At 38.8% G+C, this 22,108-nt stretch overlaps 1 protein-coding gene and 1 long non-coding RNA gene across 2 annotated transcripts; one reads left to right on the top strand and one right to left on the bottom strand.

Moving 5' to 3' along the window:
- The first annotated feature begins 22 nt into the window (after window positions 1–22).
- LOC123875573 (eukaryotic translation initiation factor 3 subunit J) lies at window positions 23–8,591 on the top strand. The gene is made up of 8 exons (XM_045921477.1): window positions 23–360; window positions 435–520; window positions 654–770; window positions 1,626–1,761; window positions 2,178–2,345; window positions 3,087–3,226; window positions 4,246–6,763; window positions 7,510–8,591. The coding sequence occupies exons 1-7, from the start codon at window positions 345–347 to the stop codon at window positions 4,306–4,308; spliced, it is 726 nt and encodes a 241-aa protein (XP_045777433.1). The 5' UTR covers window positions 23–344; the 3' UTR covers window positions 4,309–6,763; window positions 7,510–8,591.
- LOC123875580 lies at window positions 4,045–20,046 on the bottom strand. Its single transcript, XR_006798173.1, has 3 exons — window positions 20,035–20,046; window positions 12,227–12,231; window positions 4,045–4,129 (listed from the first exon to the last, which is right to left on the bottom strand). It is a non-coding gene; the product is annotated as an uncharacterized LOC123875580 (long non-coding RNA).
- Window positions 20,047–22,108: the final 2,062 nt, after the last annotated feature.

Consider the following 22,108-nt stretch of genomic DNA (forward strand, 5'->3'; position numbering starts at 1 on the left):
ACATTGCAACAAACTGTCTAGCGGCCATATTGAAATTATTAGTGATTCGGATTTTATCGTTTGCGATGGAGTCATATTTTTGCGTAACAAATTCCGATTGTAACTCCGTTGAAAATTTATTGAAATTATGTCACTTGTTTACCTTTTTCCAACTCGGTCGTGTTCAATGCAGAAAAGTCTCGATCGTTTGACAAAATTCGCCTGAGAATTGTTATTGTTAGGAAAAATTGTCGATTCGGGAGACATCTTGTGTTGAAAAACCTGCAAGTTGCCCGTCTTGTCTGATTTTGTCTTTCGCGTGAAAAGTAAGCGAAATTAGATCGGTGCTATAGACGTCCGCAATCATGGACGTGTCGTGGGGTGCGTATCGGTTTCGTGTGATTTAATGTTCTAGTGAGTTCCAGATGTGACGCATTACGTATGTATTTTCGCAGATGCAGAGAACTTCGAACCAAAACTCCCGACCACGTTGACGTCGGCCCACAGATGGGAGGGTGAGGACGAGGAAGAGACCGTCAAGGTAAGTAACCGAAGCAGCTGCCAAATACTTGAAATTGCTCTAGAAGTGATAGGTGCAACGACATATTGATTAGAGTGTGATTGAAGGACATAACCTCAATCGAACTACGTGTTGACGTCAGCTTATCTTACAGGACAGTTGGGAGGACGAGGAGGAAGAAAAAAAAGATGAGGAGAAAAAGGAGGCCACCCCAGCCCCTCCCCCGGCCAAGCCAAAAAAGAAAATACAAGAAAAAATCGCTGAAAAAGAGGTTGGTAAAGTTCATTTACTTGTCAATGTCACAATTCCCACTGCCTATCATACAGCATTTCAATTCAATATTCTAAGTATGTGTTGCAATTTATGTAGAGCAATAATATACAGTTGCTTGTGAAATATTTCTTATCATTTTATAATTGTTTCTACAGAGAATCATACCAATGTTGTGTTGTAATTAATCTACAAAATATTTCACATGTATTTTATTTAATTATTATTTAAATTAATTACATACTTAATTAAAAAAATTAATGAATTTGAACTTGTAGCTCATATGAATGATATTGAGGCTGAATATAGAGTGTACTTTGTAGCTCAGGCTTAAGTTTCAGTTAAAACAAAAAAGATTTATGCCAGCCAGGGATATAATGCTGTCTCACTTTAACAGTGTCTTAAGTCTGAGCAAAGTCAAAGCTATAGACCTGAGATTACTGTTGGTTCAGAAAGTAAATTCTCCTCCAAGAAGCCAACAAAACTTAGCGTTTTCTCAATTTGCAAGAGGCAATATCAATTTAATTAATACATTATACTTAATAGATGATTTCCAAGACTGTTTGTGGCTTTAGGTTTTTATAAATTCAAACTTTGCAAGATAAAAAGTGGCCTATGTCCATCTCCAGAATGCAAGCTATCTTTTGTCAAAAAAAAACCTGGTGGACTTCTTCAAATCCACTTTCATCATCAACGACCTCACCTATCCTCAAGAACTCTTTCCAGATTTGCCAGGATAAAAAATAGCCTATGTCTATTAGCCGTCTCAGGGATGTAGGCTATCTCTTACAATGCTGCTTATTGCAGCTGCTAGGGTGTCCAAGTATGATTATTGAATGTTTTTATTTAATTATAGCGTCTAGAGCGTGAGAAATCAGAGCAGTTGGCAGATAAGGAAGAGGAGCTGACGCCAGAACAGAAGTTGGCAGAGAAGCTGCGTCGCCAGAAACTTCAGGAGGAGTCTGACCTGCGACTTGCATTGGAAACTTTTGGTAAGTTACCTTCTTCAAACAAAAGCAGTTGGCAGATAAGGAAGAGAAGCTGACACCAAAACAGAAGCTGTGCCAGAAATATTTTGCATGATAAATCAAATACTATTATGCATAAAAATAAGTAAAAGTTTGTTTTAGAAATAGTTCAGGTACAGCTCTTTCATATTTATGATACCCCACTTGGTATTGGTATCTTAATTAATTTTTTTGTGATGTAACCACTAATTTACGGTTTTTGGATTTTTTTCCTTTACTTGTGCTATAATTTCATGATTACCAACTGGAAGTACCCTATAGGTTTTCTTGACAAACAAGACAGACAGACAACAAAGTGAGAGTTCCTTTTTTCCTTTTGAGATAACGAACCCTAAAAATATTAGTATGCATTTTCTAAAGAGTCTGGTTTTTATTTGCAGGTATAACGGAAGTGGGTGGCTCAGGCAAACTGGACAGTTTCAACCCAACAACCAAGGAGGAGTTCACAGAGTTTGCAGACCTCCTGACTAAGAAAATCACCTTCTACAAAAGCAGGGAGGAGTTCCCTGCTTTTATTGATGATCTCGTCAAAAATATTGTTTTACAAAGTGAGTATAAGTATGATAACTTAGTGGTTAAAACATCCAGCCTCCTATCAGAGGTTCTATTCTAGGCACGTGACGTTTTTGATGGCCTCTCTGGCGAAGTGGTAAGTGCTGTGGTCTTATTAGTGGGAGGTCCCGGGTTCGATTGCCGACAGGCGTTTGGAATTTTATAATTTCTAAAATTTCTGATCTAGTCTGGTGGAGGCTTCAGCCGTGGCTACTTATTACCCTACTGGCAAAGCTGTGCCACCAAGCGATCTTGCAGAATTTTTGAGAACATGTCCAAGCAGATGAAGTTGCGGGTATCATCCATAGTAAAGCTTTTTTGTTTTCATCATAACATTTTCCTTAGGTACCTATATTATATTTACAAAGTTCATGTGGTTAGTGTTTGTTAGTCGTTTTAGTATATCACACTAATATTATAAAGGCGAAAGTTTGTGTGTGGCGTGCGTGCGTGAGTTTGTGCATGCGTGTGTCTGTGTATGTGTATTTGTTACTCTTTCACGCAAAATCTACTGGACATTTGGTTGAAATTTGGAATGGAGATAGCTTTATATACTGATTTCACACAGGCTGCTTTTTAACCCGGAAAAACAAGGAGTTCCCGCGGGGTTAAAAAACCGATATCCACGCGGACCAAGTTGTGGGTATCAGTAGATTAAAAAAATGTTAGTGTGTTAATCTGTGATGGATCCCAATGGAATCTAATAAATATTATAACTTCACAATTTTTGTTAACAGTGCCATCGGCTGACATCAAGAGGATAAAGTTGACAGTGGACAACCTGTACATAGAGAAACAGAAGGCAGAGAAGAATGATAAGGGCAAGAAGCCCACCAAGGGCAAGGGCAAAGCCAAATTAAAAGTGGAAGGGGATAATGTAAGTATTTTATCAATCTAATTAGTAATCATGCATAATATTTATTAAGACCGTAACCATGCATAATATTTATTAAGAACGTAAGCTTTATTAAGACTCACTACCCAGTATAAATATATGGTATTGTAGTGTTAGCATAGACATTAGAATTAAAAAATTGACGAAGTGCGAGTCAGACTCGCGTATCGAGGGTTCCGTACAGTCCCTCACTCCCTCACTCTGCTAGTCATGCTACCAAGTGTATTTAGGAGAGTGTCAACTATAAGTTTAGATGTCATTCTAATACACCTCTCCTAAAACACAGTGCTGTGAACATTCTTGTCTTTACTAGTGCCATGATGACGTCATTTTGCGGGACAAGTCTTAAAATGTCAAGTTTCTAGATCTAGGCCCAATGCTTTGAGCTTACAGTCAGTCAGATTTTCCTTTTTAGTGTTCCTTACCTGATGGGTGCCATGTTATAACACTGGAATTCATAGTTAAGATAGGGGCATCTTTAGAGGATGATTCAGAGGACATGTGTCATATATAACCTTAATACATTGCATAAAGGTTGAATATGACATAACACGTCATTTTGTTTGAATCTTTCTCTAAAGAAGCCCCTAGTGTAAGTCTCCGCTTTTTGTATGTCCGTCCATCCGTCTATCCGATTTGTATGATTCTCTGTACCATGATGATGAAACTCTGTATCAAATGTAAAGAGTTTCATATAAATTGTCACGGAAATTGACATAGGCAACTTTTTATCCCGGAAAAGTAAAGAATTCCCACAGGTTTTTTAAAAAACCTAAATTCACGCGTACAAAGTCGTGGGCATCATCAAGTATGTAATAATTTTCAAACTTTGAGAGATTTTGCTTTGTGATTTTTCACAGGCTATTTTAAGTAAGGTAGCAAGTGCTTAACTATTACAAGGCTTTTCACATGATTTTTTTCACATGCTACCTGTGAAATGTGCCATCTATAGATAACAGTAAGGATGGGTTGAATGCTAAAATGATTTATTGTTGTTCCAGGCTCACCTCAACCAATACGACGCGTACGGTAACTACGACGACGACTTCGACGACTTCATATAAACGTTCAATACAACGATATCTGGCCTCTGATTCATAAATCCATACTAGCTTATTCCCGCGGCTTGCTCCGCGTGGATTTAGGTTTTTTAAGATTCCTGGGTGTGTATACGTTATAGGGGGAAACTGTGCTAAATACTTGAGTCTAGACTCAGCTGTGAATCTTCTATTTTGTTCTGTTTGTTAGTTCGAATGATCAAACAATCCGGAAAAACAGTCTGGTCTCTTCAATGAATATGTTTAGAACATATTCAATACAACGATATCTGGCCTCTTATTCTGTCTATACTAGCTTATTCCTGGGGCTTCGTTCGCGTGGATTTAGGTTTTTAAGATTCCCCAAATCTTTTCTATATCATTTCAAATTGGATTCCATTGTAGACTTTTTGACTGTCAATTGCGGAATTAACTAATAACAATAAAGCTATGAGGGTTCTAAACGCGTCCTAATCTGAAAAGAAACCCACAACCAACTCAGCCAGGTATTCTTTTTACTATCACCATTTCACAATATCACTTAAACTTACCAGAACTATCAAAGCTGTTAAGAGAACTTATTCCCAAGCTTTCTCAAGTTTTAAGACTCAGCTATAAACCGTCTATTCCATTCTGTTAGATTGTTAGTTAGATCAAACTCCTTAAAAAAGTCTGGTCTCTTGTAATCTACTCATTCTTCATGATCAATTAAATCATTCTCATGCACACCTTTTCTTCACATGCTACTGTCCCGGGTATTATCACTAACATCTTTATGAAAATAACTTAAACCTATGAGTTGGAAAGATCTGGGAACTCACCACATTAGTATCTCAAGAAACGCCTTATAGGTATGCGATTAATAGAAAGGGGTCATAACCACCAGGAATGAGGAATACAACTATAAAGAAAAAAGTTCAAATTACAGCTCTCGAAGTCTCATCTCCTGTGAATATTATCATTAAAGGCGACATACCAGAAATATTATATATTTTTTATAATCGCATAATTGTATGACAACCTCGAATTATACTCATAATATGTGTATTTCAAAAATGTATTATTTGTTGGAAAGATGTCCATCTGGTATGGCATTCTATTTATTTTCGATTAATTTGAGAATGGTGTGTAGCGAAATTTGCATGGTGTAACGAAGAGTTAAAAAATGAAATCTGTATAATTATGAGTTAACAGTATTACCACTTTTATAAGCCGCATGGGCAAAATTCGTTTGGGCAGAAAAGCGCAACCCAACGTCGACTAAAACCGAATGTACACCAATGAAATATAGACCTTATTGCTTGATGTTAAGGTTTTAAATACAAGAATAACAAACTCGTACTATCTCGCTCATAATACGCGCGTAAAAAACATGGCGCTTAGCAACAACCAATAGCGGACATATTTTCGCGCCATTCAAAAATAAAATTTCTGCGCAGGTATATCGGCGTAGCTTATTAAAGTGGCAGTACTATACATTGCCGATACGTGTGACTTAGTTTGTTCATTATTGCACGGTGTGCACTATACGCCGTGCAATAATAAACATAGACTTGCTAAAGTCACGAGTATCTTAAACTATAGCTTGTGTGACTTATACCCGCGTAAGGCACTTGTCCCACCGCCAACAAGGAAGCGACTAGCTATATACTATTTTCTCGCTCAAAAACTTACAATCAATGTGTGATTTCGTCTCAGTAAAAGAGATACACAATATATAAATAGATGATCATGTACCATGCATGCCGGCGACAACTCTTTCCACTAATTTGTCGCAGCGACTAGAGCTATCAAAGAAAAACTCGTTCAACGACAAAACTATTACACCTACTCGCTTCTCGTTGCTCGCCTACTCGTTTCAGGCTAAAAAGCTCAAGTACTTTCTCGCTCATTACTTGCGGTCTGACAATTGCCTAACAGGTTTATGTTTAGGTCACGCAATGCTTTAAAAGTTATATTATAATGTTGAATTTTCAAGTAAGTACTAAGTAAACTTAGCTCTTTATCTAAGTACATTACTCGTATACCGCGTCTTTGCTCTATATGTATAAAAATACCTATATCATAAAAGGACATATTTTCAGAAAAAAATCACAATCAAGTCAGAATTAATTGAACTAACTGATACCATCTGGGCGATTACAGTATAATAACAGGTCAGAATCAGTTCTCCATTTTGACTTGATTGTGGAATGGAATGTTTTTCAGAGAATACGTCCAATATTATTATTTAATGTCACCACACTGTTTTAAATATTAATTTTATTTATTCCCGAAATCATCGATTTTAGAGGTCAGGTATCATAGTGGTCCCTACACAATTTGAAAATTAAAAATTAAAAAGTTTATTGCCTAAGGGCCAGCGCAAACAGCCGGAGTGGACACATCCACATCCTTTTGATAACAACTGAGTGAAGCCACACGATGCGTTGCATCGGCGGCGCGGAGCCACTGCTTCATCCTATACATATGGATGTATCATGTACATTAGTCCTGTGTCAATCGTTCATTCTCTGCGATTCGGTCGTTCAAGTACTGATTACAGCAACGACTGAGATCTTTTCGGTCGTTCATCAGTCATCAGTCGTTCGGTTTTCGGTACTTCGGTACTTCGATCCAATCAGTCATGATTGCTCTTCGTTCCTCACGAATGTATCGGTATTCGGTATTCAGTCTCAGTCGTCAGTCGTGAATCGGACGATGAGACTCCAAGTCTCGATTGCGCACGCTCGTTTCGTATAGTTTCGCGTTTCGTTATAGGTCGTCCGACGACGCGGGTTCAAAATCGCTGCATTATTGTAATATTTTTCCCGATTGTATGCACTGTTATGATGTAACTAATTACCTATCTTTTTAATTGAGCTTTTATTTTTAAACGTGTTTAATCATTATATTAAGATTTATACATACTAAAAACCTTATGCATCTCATATACACGTGTTGCCTAAATGAAGTAAGTAGATACCTACGATTTTACAATGAGCATAACAACAAGGGTAAATATTGGGAAAATATACCTACCTAGTCCATATCTATATATTATTACTTACTATTACTATTTTACTATGATCTGTAGATCAATCATTTCTTTCAATATTTTTTAGTTTCATTCTTCGTTCTCGGTTCGTGGCGACTGGTTGAACCGGATCGGTCAAAAACGACTGATTCGTTCATCAGTACTTTTGCGCGACCTCAGTCAAATGACCGAATCGGTCGTGACTGACACAGGACTAATGTACATGATGCGTTACGAAGTCTCATATGTGGCGCCGCACTGCACGCGCAAAGGAATTGGGACCAGAGAGACGAGACGGAAAGAGATGGTGCGATGTAATGCTCAAATTCATTGCAACGCACCGGAAACGCATAGTGTGGCCTCGGTCTTAAACTCAGCTTTATGTAATGTAACATAACGAGAGTGAACTAAAGTGAAAAACTCTCGGTTTTCATCCTCAATCGACGTCAAATATTAGGCTGAAGCTGACGTGGAATCGAAGAAAAATAGAAGCATCGACGTTTTGTTACAAGTTCCTTTACTATAACATTACGTTAAAATTGGTATACTGGAAACAAAACACGGAGAACGCGCCCCCGCCCATTATGTCAAAGTAAATAAAGCTTAGTTTGAGTTGTTACCAAGAAAAACACCGCGCTTCATCTCTGGTGGTGTGCGTTGCGCCTAAGGCTACGTCATTGTCACAACTTGAAGTGTAAATCTAGTCGTATGATTGGTTACTTATAGATCTATATTGGCATTTATTAAGCTACTTGCTATGTATAAAAATTTAAGTAGTTTAACGTCTAGCAATGTTCTCAAAGCTGTAAAGTCAGTCAATCTGGACTTGGCCTGTATGGTGGACTACGGGTTAAACCCCCTATTCTGAGATTGGAATCTATAGAGTGCACTTTGACTTTGCTTAGACGTAAGTTTTAGTTAAAACGAGACAGATTTATGCCAGCGGTATAATGCTGTCTCGTTTTTAACAGTGTTAAATCTGAGCCAAGTCAAAGTGCCCTCCATAGGTCTCAGCCTTAGAGAGTTATGATGATTTTGGAAATGGAATTGTACGTAATTCAAAGTTTGACTTTGATTTTACCTATGTGCAAGTACAGTGTTAAATTAGTTTTATTTTTTGAACATTTTTAACATTAAAGTTATCAAATGAAAGCGTGTATGGACCACTAATCCATACAAACAAGCAGCCATGTATCGTATAATAACAAACCTATTTTGTAATATACTGTCGTTTCATCCACGGTTACGGTCCGATGTTATGTTATATAGAATAATAAATTTTTTATTGTGATAACCTTGTGTATTTTATTTATTTTTCCCCAGAAGATAATTAAAATTAAAAGTCGATTGGTTTTTGATACCTGTAGCTGGCGCAAAACAGTAGGCCAATCTAGGCGTACCGCGTATGACTGCCTATTGTACAAAAAATCAGTCAAGCACGAGTCGGACTCACATACGAAAGGTTCCGTACCATTGTACAAGAAATAACACATATTATTATTTTAAATTTCATGGCGGCCTTTTTGGGATTTTTATTCTTATAGTGGCAATAGAAAACATTCTGAGAAAATTTCAACTCTACCTATATTTACGGTTCACTAGATAAATAAATAGCCCTCTGACAGATAGACGGACGGATAGAGGAGGTTTAGTAGGGTCATGTAATCCGTTGGCACCCTTGGGTACGGAACCCGAAAAAACAGATCTCTGCCAAGCTTGGCAAACTGCCTTGATGCAATTTTAGATTGGACTACTTGTTTTGCGATTGACTAGGTAAGTAGATAAAAATGGAGCGTTCGATCATACATCGATCAGCTCTTGTCAAACCATTGAGTAACAGTAGAATTCGTCTTACATAATATTATTATCGGTAAGTAGGTGTGTCATAAATCTTAGAGGTGAAAGGCCCAGCACCTCTGACCATAATAAAAGGGTTTGCCTTCGACAGCCACACGGTGTGACGATTGCAATCACCTCTGATTGGCTGGCACACAATCCGTCGGGCATTTCTCTTTAGAACCAACAGGGATATTTTCAGTGACGGAATAACCCTTAATCAAAGTAAGCAATTGCCTAGCGCATCACGTCTGAGGGGGCACCAGAGGAAGCACAAAAAAAAATCCGTCCTCACGTCTCACTCTCACGTCACCAAAAACCATACCAAAAAAAGTTTTTAGGACTAATTTGAAAATTCGCGCGTTTTAAGTTGACATAGAGATTAGAGTCCGACCAAGAGTCATAACCCCACTCCCGCTTGCCCACTCGCTGCCCGCTTGTGCATTCGACAATCCGAATGCCCCCGAAAGCCGCAAGGCGCATTTCAATAAATTTTATCCTTTGGTTTTTATTGTTGTCGCACCTACTCCACTTCTAAAGTACGTTACATCTCATCATCTTATTATACAAAAAACTAACGTTTTTAGGCGGTAAAGGTTTAAAGACCGATTCTAGTTGACATACCTATTATGGATAGGGAGGCCCACAGGCATGGATTGCTTAGGGCATCAAGTAGTCTTAATCCGTCACTGGATATTTTATAGGCTATAAGTATAAAATACAGTCTTAAATAAGATACCTGCAATACGCCTCCTTTTCAGACGACTAGGTAGCTAAATCTAGGGGTAGGTACTAGCCAGGTAATCTCCCCGTGTGCCTAAGTGTTGCGGGTTGCAGCAGATGGGATGAAACTTAGTGAGGTTTTAGTCGGTAGGAGTCCGACTAACCACTGCTCCCCCGGTGGTATCCATGACGCATTTTCCTCACGAAAAAAAAAAGGTAGCTATATCTACCTACCTACTTGTTCAGAGCGCACTAGTTACACTCACAGATAATTTCGTAGATAAACCTTTTTTTATCGCTGGAGACTGCGTTTACTCATCCCCCTCACCCCCCGGAAGCTAGCCAGCCAGCCAAGCCAACCAACCAGCTAGCCGTACATGGAGGGTATGTGGGACTATGCCTATAATATTATTATTTTTAAAAGAATATCCATGTTAAATGACTAATATTCCCTTTTCCTCTCCTACTAAGCGTCAGGCTTGTGCTAGTCGTAGGTACGACAATAGTGCAACGGGCGGGGTTTGAACCGTCGACCTTTCGGTTTTCAGTCCACTCCTTTACCGGTTGAGCTATTGAGGCTTTAACAGCATCCAATCTTTCAGAAGGTCTGGCCCTGAACCTACTTAATATTATTACTATGTGTTGCTATGAAATAATGTATAGAGTAGGACATTTCTAAACGGCCCGAGGTCACGTAAGATTTTAATAGAGGATCATAGGAACTGCGAAGACTGCAGGTAGGTATTATCATTATTTCGCACGGCCGTTAACACTTACCCAAGTCGCTTGCCTAATAACGAGAGATGACGGTATGATAAATGGACTGTTCACAGGAAATATTATGTGAACTGTACTGGAAATAACAATGGATTACGGAGACGAAAATGAGTGCTTGCGAAATCCAATTATGAGTAAATCCCACCGGATATTGTACCGAATCTTACCTGGTCGTTATAATGAGGCTTGGTGTTTGAACATTTGTAGATCTACGTGATCAGAAATGAGGACATCTGTAGGAGAACCAGATTAACGACATAGCTCAACGGGTTGCGAAGCTGTGACAATGGGCAGGGTAGGTACTTACATAATTCGAAAAATCGTTATAGATAGATTGATAGACGTTAGCAGTAGCACCCTAAGATACTAGGTAATTAGTATGGCGACCAAGTGCCTGAATGCGCAGCGTTGGAAGACTAGATGGACGAATATGACATCAGACGAGTCGTAGAGAGCCGCTGGATTCAGGCGGCGCAAGACCGTGGCGTGTAGAAGTCCCTACAAGTGGTCTATATCTAGCAGTTGGACCTTCGCGAGCTGTCCGGCCACAGTATCCCGTAAAGTAACTATACCTACTCACGATATTAACTTTGGATTTCATACGATGCTATCCTGGTTTGCATAATTCCTGCACGACCACCATAATTCGTATTAGATATAGCCGGTCGACGTACCCATCAGGCATCATCCCCACCAGACGGCTTTGCGGAAAACTGATTATTTTGTGGAAAAATTTTTAGGTACCTAGGTAAGTGACTTAACTTGTCCGCACTTTATCTTTTGGCGGCCTACCTTTGTAGTAATAGAAAGGAAATTCGACATAAATCACGACCTTTCGCTTGGTTATTTGCATACACTACATAGGTGAAAAGCGTTGTAGGCGACAAACGCGTTATTTACCTACACTACAAGCTGGGAGCCGTTCCGTGCTCAGCTTACCTATGTTCTTGTTGGCGTCGAATTCGTTAGATAAGGCTAGGGTTCGACTAAATACTTACAGCTACTGTCGATAATTCGTTGACTGATAAAGTAGATACAGTCAAAGGCCGAAGTAGTTTAGCAGCTTGATCGTATTCGCGTGGCACGGTTATGCACATGCGTTAGATGTATGTGGGACGTGTTTATAGAAAAAGGACATAAGTGCGAGAGGTTTTTGATGCAATAGTTTCGTAGAATCGCTACTCGAATTCTGACGCCGACCGTACCTTATAACGACAAAGCCAGATGCATATCAAGCGGTTAAGTTACGTTATGGTTGCCGTTAAACTTGAACCACACAATATTTAATAGTAGCTTACAGACAGGTAGATAAGGCTCACTCCGCAAAGACTTAAATGAATATCGATTGTTGTTAGGCAATAAATTACAATTCAGCTCGCACAGTGTTGTGCCGAAAAATTAATAAATACCTTTCTTTCTAAAGCGTAAAATCTCTAACTTTTTCTCTCTGTCATTCTCATATGAGATTCATGAACGGATATATGCTTTTGTAGTTATATTTCTTGGGCCCAAGTTAGTTGACATAAGAGATAATTATCATGAAGGGATAATTACCGCCGCCGTAGCTATATTTCTTGGGTCGACTATTCTGACTAATTCTGACACATTAGTCGATACTACAGCTAATTTCTTAACCTGGACCCTTTCAAGTAAAGGTTTTTATATAAACCTGTGAGGATGATACTGCCATTGTCGCAATTGAAAATGCCATAAGCCTACGTTGTCGTATTAGTTTAAAAAATGCGAAGAGCCAAATTAAATTTGAATTTCGCGGGCAGGCCCGTCGCTTCCACCTTAATTTTCTTTTGCTAGCCCTCAGAAAAATCTATCAAAGATTAAAACGACAGCTATATCTTCTCAATAGTTCAAAATCGCATTCTGACCGTAGCCTATCTCAATAACCGGTAGGTTAGTCGTGCCTCGTGACTGAAGGATCTGTCGTGAAAGGGTTTATGTAAGTTGACCGGCTGACCGGCTTTGTTCTAATCTTTACCCTAATAATATTAGAGTGTTAGATGTTGCCTCATGATGTTACACATGTCCTAAATCCCAACCATATAAAGATAAAAATCTTTCGCATGACTAAACAAATATGGTGCCGGTTACGTACTAAGACCATAGAGTCTATGGCATACTCATATTAACAAAAAAAATTGGTTGTCTGTAAAGTCGGTTTACTGACGATAGTTGAACGTGACAACAAAGGCCGATTGTGCTTCTTTGTCGCTCGTTCCGCGCTCTCGCTTGCACTTCAAGCCTTACATGGAACGCCTCAGAGCGAGGTAACGCCGCATGAGTCATGTTTTTTCGTGCGTGCAGCCGGCTCTATCGAATTATAAGACGTTGTCACGTCAAAAATCGTTTTACTGGCGTAGTGATCATCGGTCCATAGGTACGGGTCACCAATTTGAAGGGTTTAGGCCATACTCCACCACGCTTGCCAAATGCGGATCGGCAGACTATGAAATACACACCTATGAAATATTCTGGAGAACTCTATGCAGGTATCCTCAGGATGTTTTCCTTCGACGTTAAAGCATGTGATATTTTAATTGCTTACACATATCTCACACACACACACACACACACACAGAAATGTGTGCCCCGGATCGAACCTCGTACCCTTCGAATATGAGATAAACGTCTTAACCGTCGTAACGGCGCGTCTGTAGTAGGTAGTCAAGTAGGTTATAGGTAAGTGCTAAGTTTTTTTTAAATTCAGATAGGTACAGGTTAGCCCTTGACTACGATTTTACCTGTTGGCAAGGGATGGTGCAGTCTAGATGGAAGCCATAGATGGAAGCGGGCTAACCTGGAAGGAGTAGGTATGGCAATTTTTATTAAACCCATTCATACCCCAGCTTTGCTTTCTACACGGCATCGTACCAGGAAATTAAATCGCCAGAGCAAATTTAGAAATTACTAGAGGATGCCCGCGACTTCGTCCACGTGGATTTAGTTTTTTAAAGATCCAGTGGGACTTGTTTGATTTTCTGGGATAAAAAGTTGCCGTCAATAACATCGACGCATTCTACCTCGGTACCAAACATACAAATCGGCTAAACGGATGGGTCTTTAGAAATCCCGTGGGAACTCTGATTTTCCGGGATAAAAAGTAGCTTATGTCCATCCCCGGGATATAAGCTTACTCTATACCGAATTCCGTCAGAATCAGTTAAACTGTTGGGCCGTGAAAAGGTAGCAGACAGACCGACAGACACACTTTCGCATTTATAATTAGTATGATTAAATTCCAAATTCCCCCTGCCGGGAATTGAACCCGGGGTCTCCCACTAATAAGACCACAGCGTTCACCACTGTGCAAGGGGGGAAAACCTTTCATTTACTCTAGGTACTCTAGGTTCAATGACAAATGCAAAGTGCACGAGGCCAGGGGAGTGCATCTTTCAGTATGAGCCCACTGGGCGTCGCGCAGGGGAGGCACCGGCGCACGTTCGTAAGAGTTCCCGGAGCCTCTTAATATGCGCTGAGGATGGTCATCGAGGGGGTTTTAGTGGGTACAAATGCCACATAACCCGATCTCTCCTCAAAGAGGTCGGGTATCTTGTGAAGATTTCCCCCCCGTCAACAAAAAAAAAAAAAAAGGTTCAATGACAATGTGCAGCAGGAACCGTGTTGATTTATTGTAAGGACAGCCTGGACTTTCACTACCTCTCTATTCTGAGCACATCGTATCTGCAGTAGGCCAGCGATGTTATGCTATACCTTTTAACTACCTACTTAACCAACTAAAATGCAATGATAATATTTTGCTATAATTATATCATTTACTATTGTTACAAAATAATGGCATAGTTATTTTTTAGGGTTCCGTACCTCAAAAGGAAAAAAGGAGCCCTTATAGGATCACTTTGTTGTCTGTCTGTCTGTCTGTCCGTCTGTCGTGTCTGTCAAGAAAACCTAAAGAGTATTTCCCGTTGACCTAGAATCATGAAAGGCAGATGGGTAGGTCTTATATAGCACAAGTAAAGGCATAAAATTCGAAAACCGTGAATTTGTGGCACTTGACCGGTTTTTATTGATCTAGGTATAATTGGTATCATCAGCCAAGTCTACTAGGTAGTTACGCCAAAAAGTCTACAATTTTCTTTCTAATTAAGTCCTGAGACTTAAGTTCCTTAGTTATCTAATTATAAGTCTCAAGACTTAAGTTTTGACGTGACAACGTCTTATAATTCGATAGAGCCCGCTGCACGCACGAAAAACATGACTCATGCGGCGTTACCTCGCTCTGAGGCGTTCCATGTAAGGCTTGCGAGAGCGCGGAACGAACGACAAAGAAGCACAATCGGCCTTTGTTGTCACGTTCAACTATCGTCAGTAAACCGACTTTACAGACAACCAATTTTTTTTTATCTAATTAAGATCTTCTTCTTCTTCTAATATACTTAGTTAAAATCAATACCAATTTCATTATCATCGATAATTTTTGAATCGGATGAAGTCGCGGACAATTTTAGAAAGCTATGATGATATTTATTTGATCTGGAATACCTTAAACATGATTTCTTGTGTTTTTCCAGCACACCCACATATCTATCGAGGTCTATTGATGTTGAAATGGTTTCAAACCGTGAATAATTATGATTCAAGCATCTTTACCTCGTAAAAAGAAGAAACGGAGTGTCACTTGAGTTATTAAAGTTTAGGTGTGTTGTAAACATAATACGGCGGTTACCTAAGCGGGCCGAACATCCTTTCACCGCATAGCAACTTTTAGGTGCCTCACCCGTTGGTAAAGCGAAGCAACCGCCTTTCTGCAATGCTAAAGCTATGTTTGCTGCTGCGATGGTCCCTGACTTCTCCACCACACTCAGAGCAAGGACGGCTTCCTTCTAGGAAAGACTGAAACAGAGTACTAACTCTATCTTGTGTGTTTTTTATGCTTCCGTACTTCAAAAGGAAAAAAAGAACCCATTTTTTCCTCTCTCGTCTGGCTTTACAAAGATTAGCCAATGTCAAGTTTGTAGTCAGTTACAAGTTAGGGACACTATACAAGTATGGACCTCGTCTGTGCCAGCGCTCGCAGACACACGCGCGGCACCCCTTTAGAGCGCTTCCCAGTCAGTTATACCACCAAAAACACCAGTAAAACACAAAACCCGGACACTTTTAACAAAAAAAAAAAAAACTCCAAAAAGGCAGAGCACGCGCGCCAGCAAACGCCAACACAGACGAAGTCCCAAAAGAACCCTTAGAGGATCACTTCGTTGTCTGTCTATCTGTCTATCATGTCTGGCAAGAAACCTATAGGGAACTTCCCATTGACGTAAAATGATGAAATTTGACAGGTAGGTAAGTAGGTCTTATAGCACAAGTACCTAAAGGGATAAATCCGAAATTCCTGAATTTGTGCTTAGGGTAGGTACATCACAAAATAAAATTAAAAGTTGTTATTTTCGAAGAAGGTACGGAACCCTTCGTATGTGAGCCCAACTCACACTTGACCGGTTTTTTTATCATACAACTTAAATCGATCATTACTGCAGGCTAACCTAATTCGTGTTGCTGTCGAGGGTCTATAATTATAGTTATGCTTAGAATTATTGAAGGTAGAAGCATCTTTAGGTAAACGGCTTTCTTACTAAAAAAAAAAATTGCAGCCACATCCCTTATTATTTATTAACCCCCGACCAAAAAGAGGGGTGTTATAAGTTTGACGTGTGTATCTGTGTATCTGTGTATCCGTGTATCTGCGTATCTGTCTGTGGCATCGTAGCTCCTAAACTAATGAACCGATTTTAATTTAATTTTTTTTTTGTTTGAAAGGTGGCTTGATCGAGAGTGTTCCTAGCTATAATCCAAGAAAATCGGTTCAGTCGTTTGAAAATTATTAGCTCTTTTCTAATTACTGTAACCTTCACTTGTCGGGGCTGTTATAAATTTTTAATTTACACTTGTTGCTCAAAAATCATACACTAAATAAAACATTCCAAAAAAAAAATTTTCATTTTAACACAATATAGCACTACAGTGGAACACCAGCCTCAAAGTGACATTAGTAGGCGACAGGCAGATATTATTACTACCGTAATACCTGTCATTACCAACCTGATGCCGGCGTCTTCAAACGAAAAGGGAATCTACATCACTATTTTAATAACCATAAAAAAATCTGCTTAGTCATAATTCGATGTTGCACGCCACAACGCCCGAACAGATATGGCGCAATGAAAGTCCTATGATGATGGCCTAGCTGTCTGTCTGTCCGTCCGTCCGCCTGTCCGTCTGTCTGTCTGTCTGTCTGTCTGTCGACAATCATAATTATCTGCGTGGCAGATCGCAGAGCAATGATGAGCGCAGTTGTCTAGAAGATGCCTATTCACTCTTGCCTAGAAGGTATTCAAGTTATACTAAGTATATAGATACATCTAAGTACTTCTTATTCCGGAAAATCAAAGAGTTCCCACGATATTTGCGATGATACGCCGCTATAGGCAGTTTCAAAGTAATAGAAGTGTTAATAGTTTTATTTTGTCTAGCTGTGTGATTTAACATAATCAATTAATAAGTATATAAACAGAACGTAAATTCTTGCATAAGTGATAAATGATAATATTAAGTTAAAGTGACCGCATATAGGCGCAGTGAGCTGCAAGAGGCGCAGTTTTAACACGTTTTATTATCTTATACTAAAGGCTGTTTTACGCCGGAACAACAAATCCAACGTTGGCAAAATTCGAACGTCGAATTGCAATAATCTCAACGTAAACGGACCCAAAAATCCTTGATTTAAAGTCAAAAATTCAGTACCACTGATTTTAATTTTATTTTTAAAAAACTGTCTGATATTTCAAAATACCTACCTAATTTCAACCTCACAATTGGTATAATTTATTTTTAATATTACAGTGACAGTTGGACAGACGAATAAAGTACCTACACTTCTGTATAAAAAATTCGTCTAGATCGTCTCATGGTTTGCGATCACCTTAACGCACACACGCTGTCAAAATATTAAAAGACAGATAATTTGCAAAGATTGATGACTTTTCTTTTAAAAGCAACCCAGATAGTCTCAATAACATTCATTTCTCATAAACTGTGACCTCGGGCTGAGGCTTTGAATAGTATTCTAATGACCTGTTAATAGTCTGTCTTATGTTACGTGTTAAAAATATTAATTAATATTACACCATTAAGTAACTAAGTAGGTATTAAATTAATTTTGTTCTAGAAACCTTCTTTATATAAAAAATAATTAGTGCATGGAATATTTTACGAGCGCGTTGTAGGCGCGCTGGATTACTAACGTACACTTTTTGAAAACAAGTCGACAAAAGATTTCTTTTATTCAGATACTTAAGCATCGATGTATACAAGTTAGCCCTTGACTACAAATTCACCTGGTGGTAAGTGATGATGCAGTCTAAGATGGAAGCGCAGGCTAACCTGGAAGCGGTATGGCAGATTGTTTTATCAAAACCATACCCCTTTAGTTTCTCACGGTTTATATTATTATAATATTATAATATTTTAAACACAAACCTACTTTAGAAGCTTAGGCTACGGATGGGTACAAAACTCTGCTATCAGAACGCTGGACTGTTAATTCAACTCAATTCAATTCAATTCTAAATATTTTTATTCAATTAGACTTTTACAAGTTATTTTGAATCGTACAAGTTCTGTTGACAGTGTGATCGACACCTAAGTACGAAAAGCGTAGTTAGTGTCATAATATTGTTTCAGTGTCTAAACTAAGACCTGTAGCTCGTGATGAAACAGCGAAAGTGAATTCGTGAGTAACGGTCCGAATTGCATTACTCAATGTTGCCCATCTCATAGGGAGATGCGAATCTTTCGATAGAATCTAGAGACAAGCGACCTATCTACGCTTAATTAGGCATCAGAGTTAAATACTCGTAATAGGTACAGTGGTGCTAGTTAGGTTGAACACAATTTTTAAAATGAATTAGTAGCTTTAAAACTAGTGCTATCCCTTCTACTTAAAACTCTAAACAAGAAAGAGAAACAAGAGAGGAGAAAGAAAGCAATACTTTTAGACCTTTCAATAAATGGCAAGACCAATTAAGCATTACTGAACAAGTGGCCGAGTTAAAAATTTTGATGGGATCCTTATCATGATCGATAACTATGACCGTGTTTTATGATTCTAGGTCAATGGGAAAGTAGGTATCCTATAGGTTTTCTTGACAGACAGGACAAACAGACAGACAACAAAGTGATCCCATAAGGGTTCCGATTTCCCTTTTGAGGTACGGAACTCTAACAACGTCATGATGACCACTTCCACTCTTACAAAATGATTCAAAGAAAAATCAATATTCCATCTTGACATGACACCAAAATTACACCAACACAAATATTACATTTTTTGTCCATACAAATAAAAGCAGGAGCGGCAGGTGTCTGGGAATTCTTGGCGCGCTTTCTTTACTTTCGTTCCGGTCGTATTCCATTATATTCCTCGACAAAAAACCGGTCAAACCGCATTTCTTTAAACGGATCAATATCGGACTTTAAATAGATTGAGATTTAAACGACAATATTTTTATACATTTGTAACCGACTTCAAGCTTATTAGGAGTAGCAAGCTGAAGTGGCAATGGGCAGGTCATGTCTGTCGCAGAACCGACGGCCGATGGGGCAGACGTGTTCTGGAGTGGAGACCGCGTACCGGTAAGCGCAGTGTGGGACGACCTCCTGCCCGCTGGACCGATGACCTGAAGAAGGTGGCGGGGAGCGGGTGGATGAGGAAGGCAGAGGACCGTGTTTGGTGGCGCGCTCTTGGAAAGGCCTATGTCCAGCAGTGGACGCATACGGGCTGATGGAGAACCGACTTCAAAAAAAGTAGGAGGCTCTATTCGACTGTATACTTTTTTTTGGTAGACGGTTCGTGCTGCTATTTAGCACCGCCTCCAAAAATGTTATTATAGAAGTACATTAACTCTTGTATACACAATAATAATATATTCGATAATAAATTAAATCATTTTTTCCTTTTTAGTGTTTGTGGTTACTGTCAAAGTCGTTTTTTTTTTGTTTTTTTTTGTTGTTTTTTTTAAATTCCATTATAAGTTAGCCCTTGACTGCGATGTCACTTGGTGATAATTAAAAATGCAGTCTAAGATGGAAGTGGGCTAACTTAGAAAGGGTATGGCGGTTTTATTAAACCCATTATACCTACCGCTTATCGGTTCTACGTGGCATCGTATTGGAATGCTAAATCGCTTGGTGACAGCGCTTTACCGGTAGGGCGGTAACTAGCCACGGCCGAAGCCTCTCGCCAGATCAGACCAGGGTCAATGCCTTCCTGCCTAATCTAAATCTAACCTAACCTTCGTTGTTTGCTAGTTTATTAGTTTTTTGACAGATAGCTGGTAGGAACCTATAAAATCTGATGAACTAAGTAAAACTAAAATGAAAAGTTGAAATATCACTTTACCCGTATAAGCTCGTCAAGGCTCAAGTCTCCTCTCGGATTGCACAACATCTCGTTACCTCTGCATCAAACGGTGAATGTGTGGACCGAATAGTCCAAGAGGTGACAACTGTTTCATTCATACTCTTTGTTCCATAAAAAGACTGGCTTGGAAGTACATAGGTATCTACTATCTATGCTTGGAAGTGACTGATTTCAGGTTATTTTAACATGTTTTATGTGAAACTAGGTGATGCCCGCGACTTCGTCCGCGTTGATTTAGGTTTTTAAAATCCTGTGGGAAATCTTTGATTTTCCAGGATAAAAAGTTGCCTATGTCCTTTCCCAGGATGTAAGCTAACGCTGTACCTTTCAACGAAATCACTTAGACTGTTGGGCCGTGAAAAGCTAGCAGACAGACAGACAGACAGACACACTTTTGCATTTATAATATTAAACATAATAAATATTAAATTATGGACGACTTTGATACTCCTTGATAACTTATATAAACATATTATATACGATTTAAGTTCTAGTATTATAAATGCCTGCCAATCCGCACTTAGCCAGAGAGTAGACTTTGGCCAAGCTCTGTTCATTTCGAGAGAACTGTTGCTCAGAACTGGTAGACTGATGGGTTGATGTTGATGATTTTATGATGACGCAATTATGATATACCTAGTAATCACGCTGATCGTCGCTCCATTGTGGCGTGATTGAAGGACAAATCAACAAACAAAAACACTGTCACATAATTTATAAAATTAAGAGTTAATGTTAAAGGTATTTCTAGACTTTTGGTGAAGTTGCCAGCTCTTGCACTATTGTAAAATGAATCTAAAATAATTGCTTTATTCCCATTTGGCCGCGATGTTCGACCGCTAACGTTTCATTAGGATAATGATAGTGTTCTTTGGTTGTTTGTGGTTGAATTGTTTTTGTTACACATAAATAAAGCATATTGTTGCAGTGTTAACCTTAAATATAATGAAAGAGAAGGGATGTAATCACGTACCCAAATCTTTGCTTTTATATATACCTAGGTCACAGCCTAGATATACAATTGTATTGAAATTTGTATACCTATGGTTTATACTGCGATAGGTATACTGACCATGGGCCGCATCTCAGAATTAGAAAGATTTAGGCCGCAGTCTGCCACGCTAGTCCAGTGTGGATTGGCAGAATTCACATACCTATCTTTGAGAACATTATGGAGAATTCTCAAGTATGCAGGTTTCCTAACTAATTGCTTAAAACACACACACATACATAACTCCAAAAAGTCAGAAATGTGTGCTCGGGATCGAACCCCCGTCCCTTGAATATCAAATCGACGTCTTAAACACTAAGCTATCACCACTTGGCCGAATCATTTAGCACCTCCTTAATCGTACTTATCTAAAAATGCAAGGTTTCCATATACATCAGCTTGGCGAACATCTCACATGATTGCCTTGATTTTTTTTTATCGTAAATTAGTAAATGTGTAGGCGATTGGTAAACCTAACTAAGTATAAACTTAAACCACTCCTACGTTCTTTCATTGCCTAATTTTGATTCAATTTTAAATTATTTCTGTGTAGACTCAATACAGACAGATAAGTCAATCTTAATTTGATTCCTAATTTTTGATTTTCCGGAACCAAAAATGACCTATGTCCTTCCCCGGGACGCAAACTATCTCTACAAAGATACTTAGCTTGCGTCCTGGGTTTCGTCAAAATTGATTATATAAAAAGCTAGCAAACAGACAGATATACTTTCGTGTTTATAATATTAGTATGGATTGAGATACCCGGGCGTTTAAACTAGATAAAAATAAAATAAATAGAAAAATTTGATATATTTTTGATCTCTGATCGTAATCTGAAATGCAAAAGACGTTAGATCCTTATTTGATCTGGTTTACATACTTGGAGTTCAATAACTTCGATAGTATTCGGGCTAAGGACGTGACTGAATGAATAATTACTTATTTAGCACATACTACGGCGACTGCCAATTTTCTAAACGGGAACTCAATTTATCCCTATGAAGTTGATGATTTACATTCTTTTCTCCTT

This window comes from Maniola jurtina, chromosome 20, assembly GCF_905333055.1.
Source record: "Maniola jurtina chromosome 20, ilManJurt1.1, whole genome shotgun sequence".
Lineage (NCBI taxonomy): Eukaryota > Metazoa > Arthropoda > Insecta > Lepidoptera > Nymphalidae > Maniola > Maniola jurtina.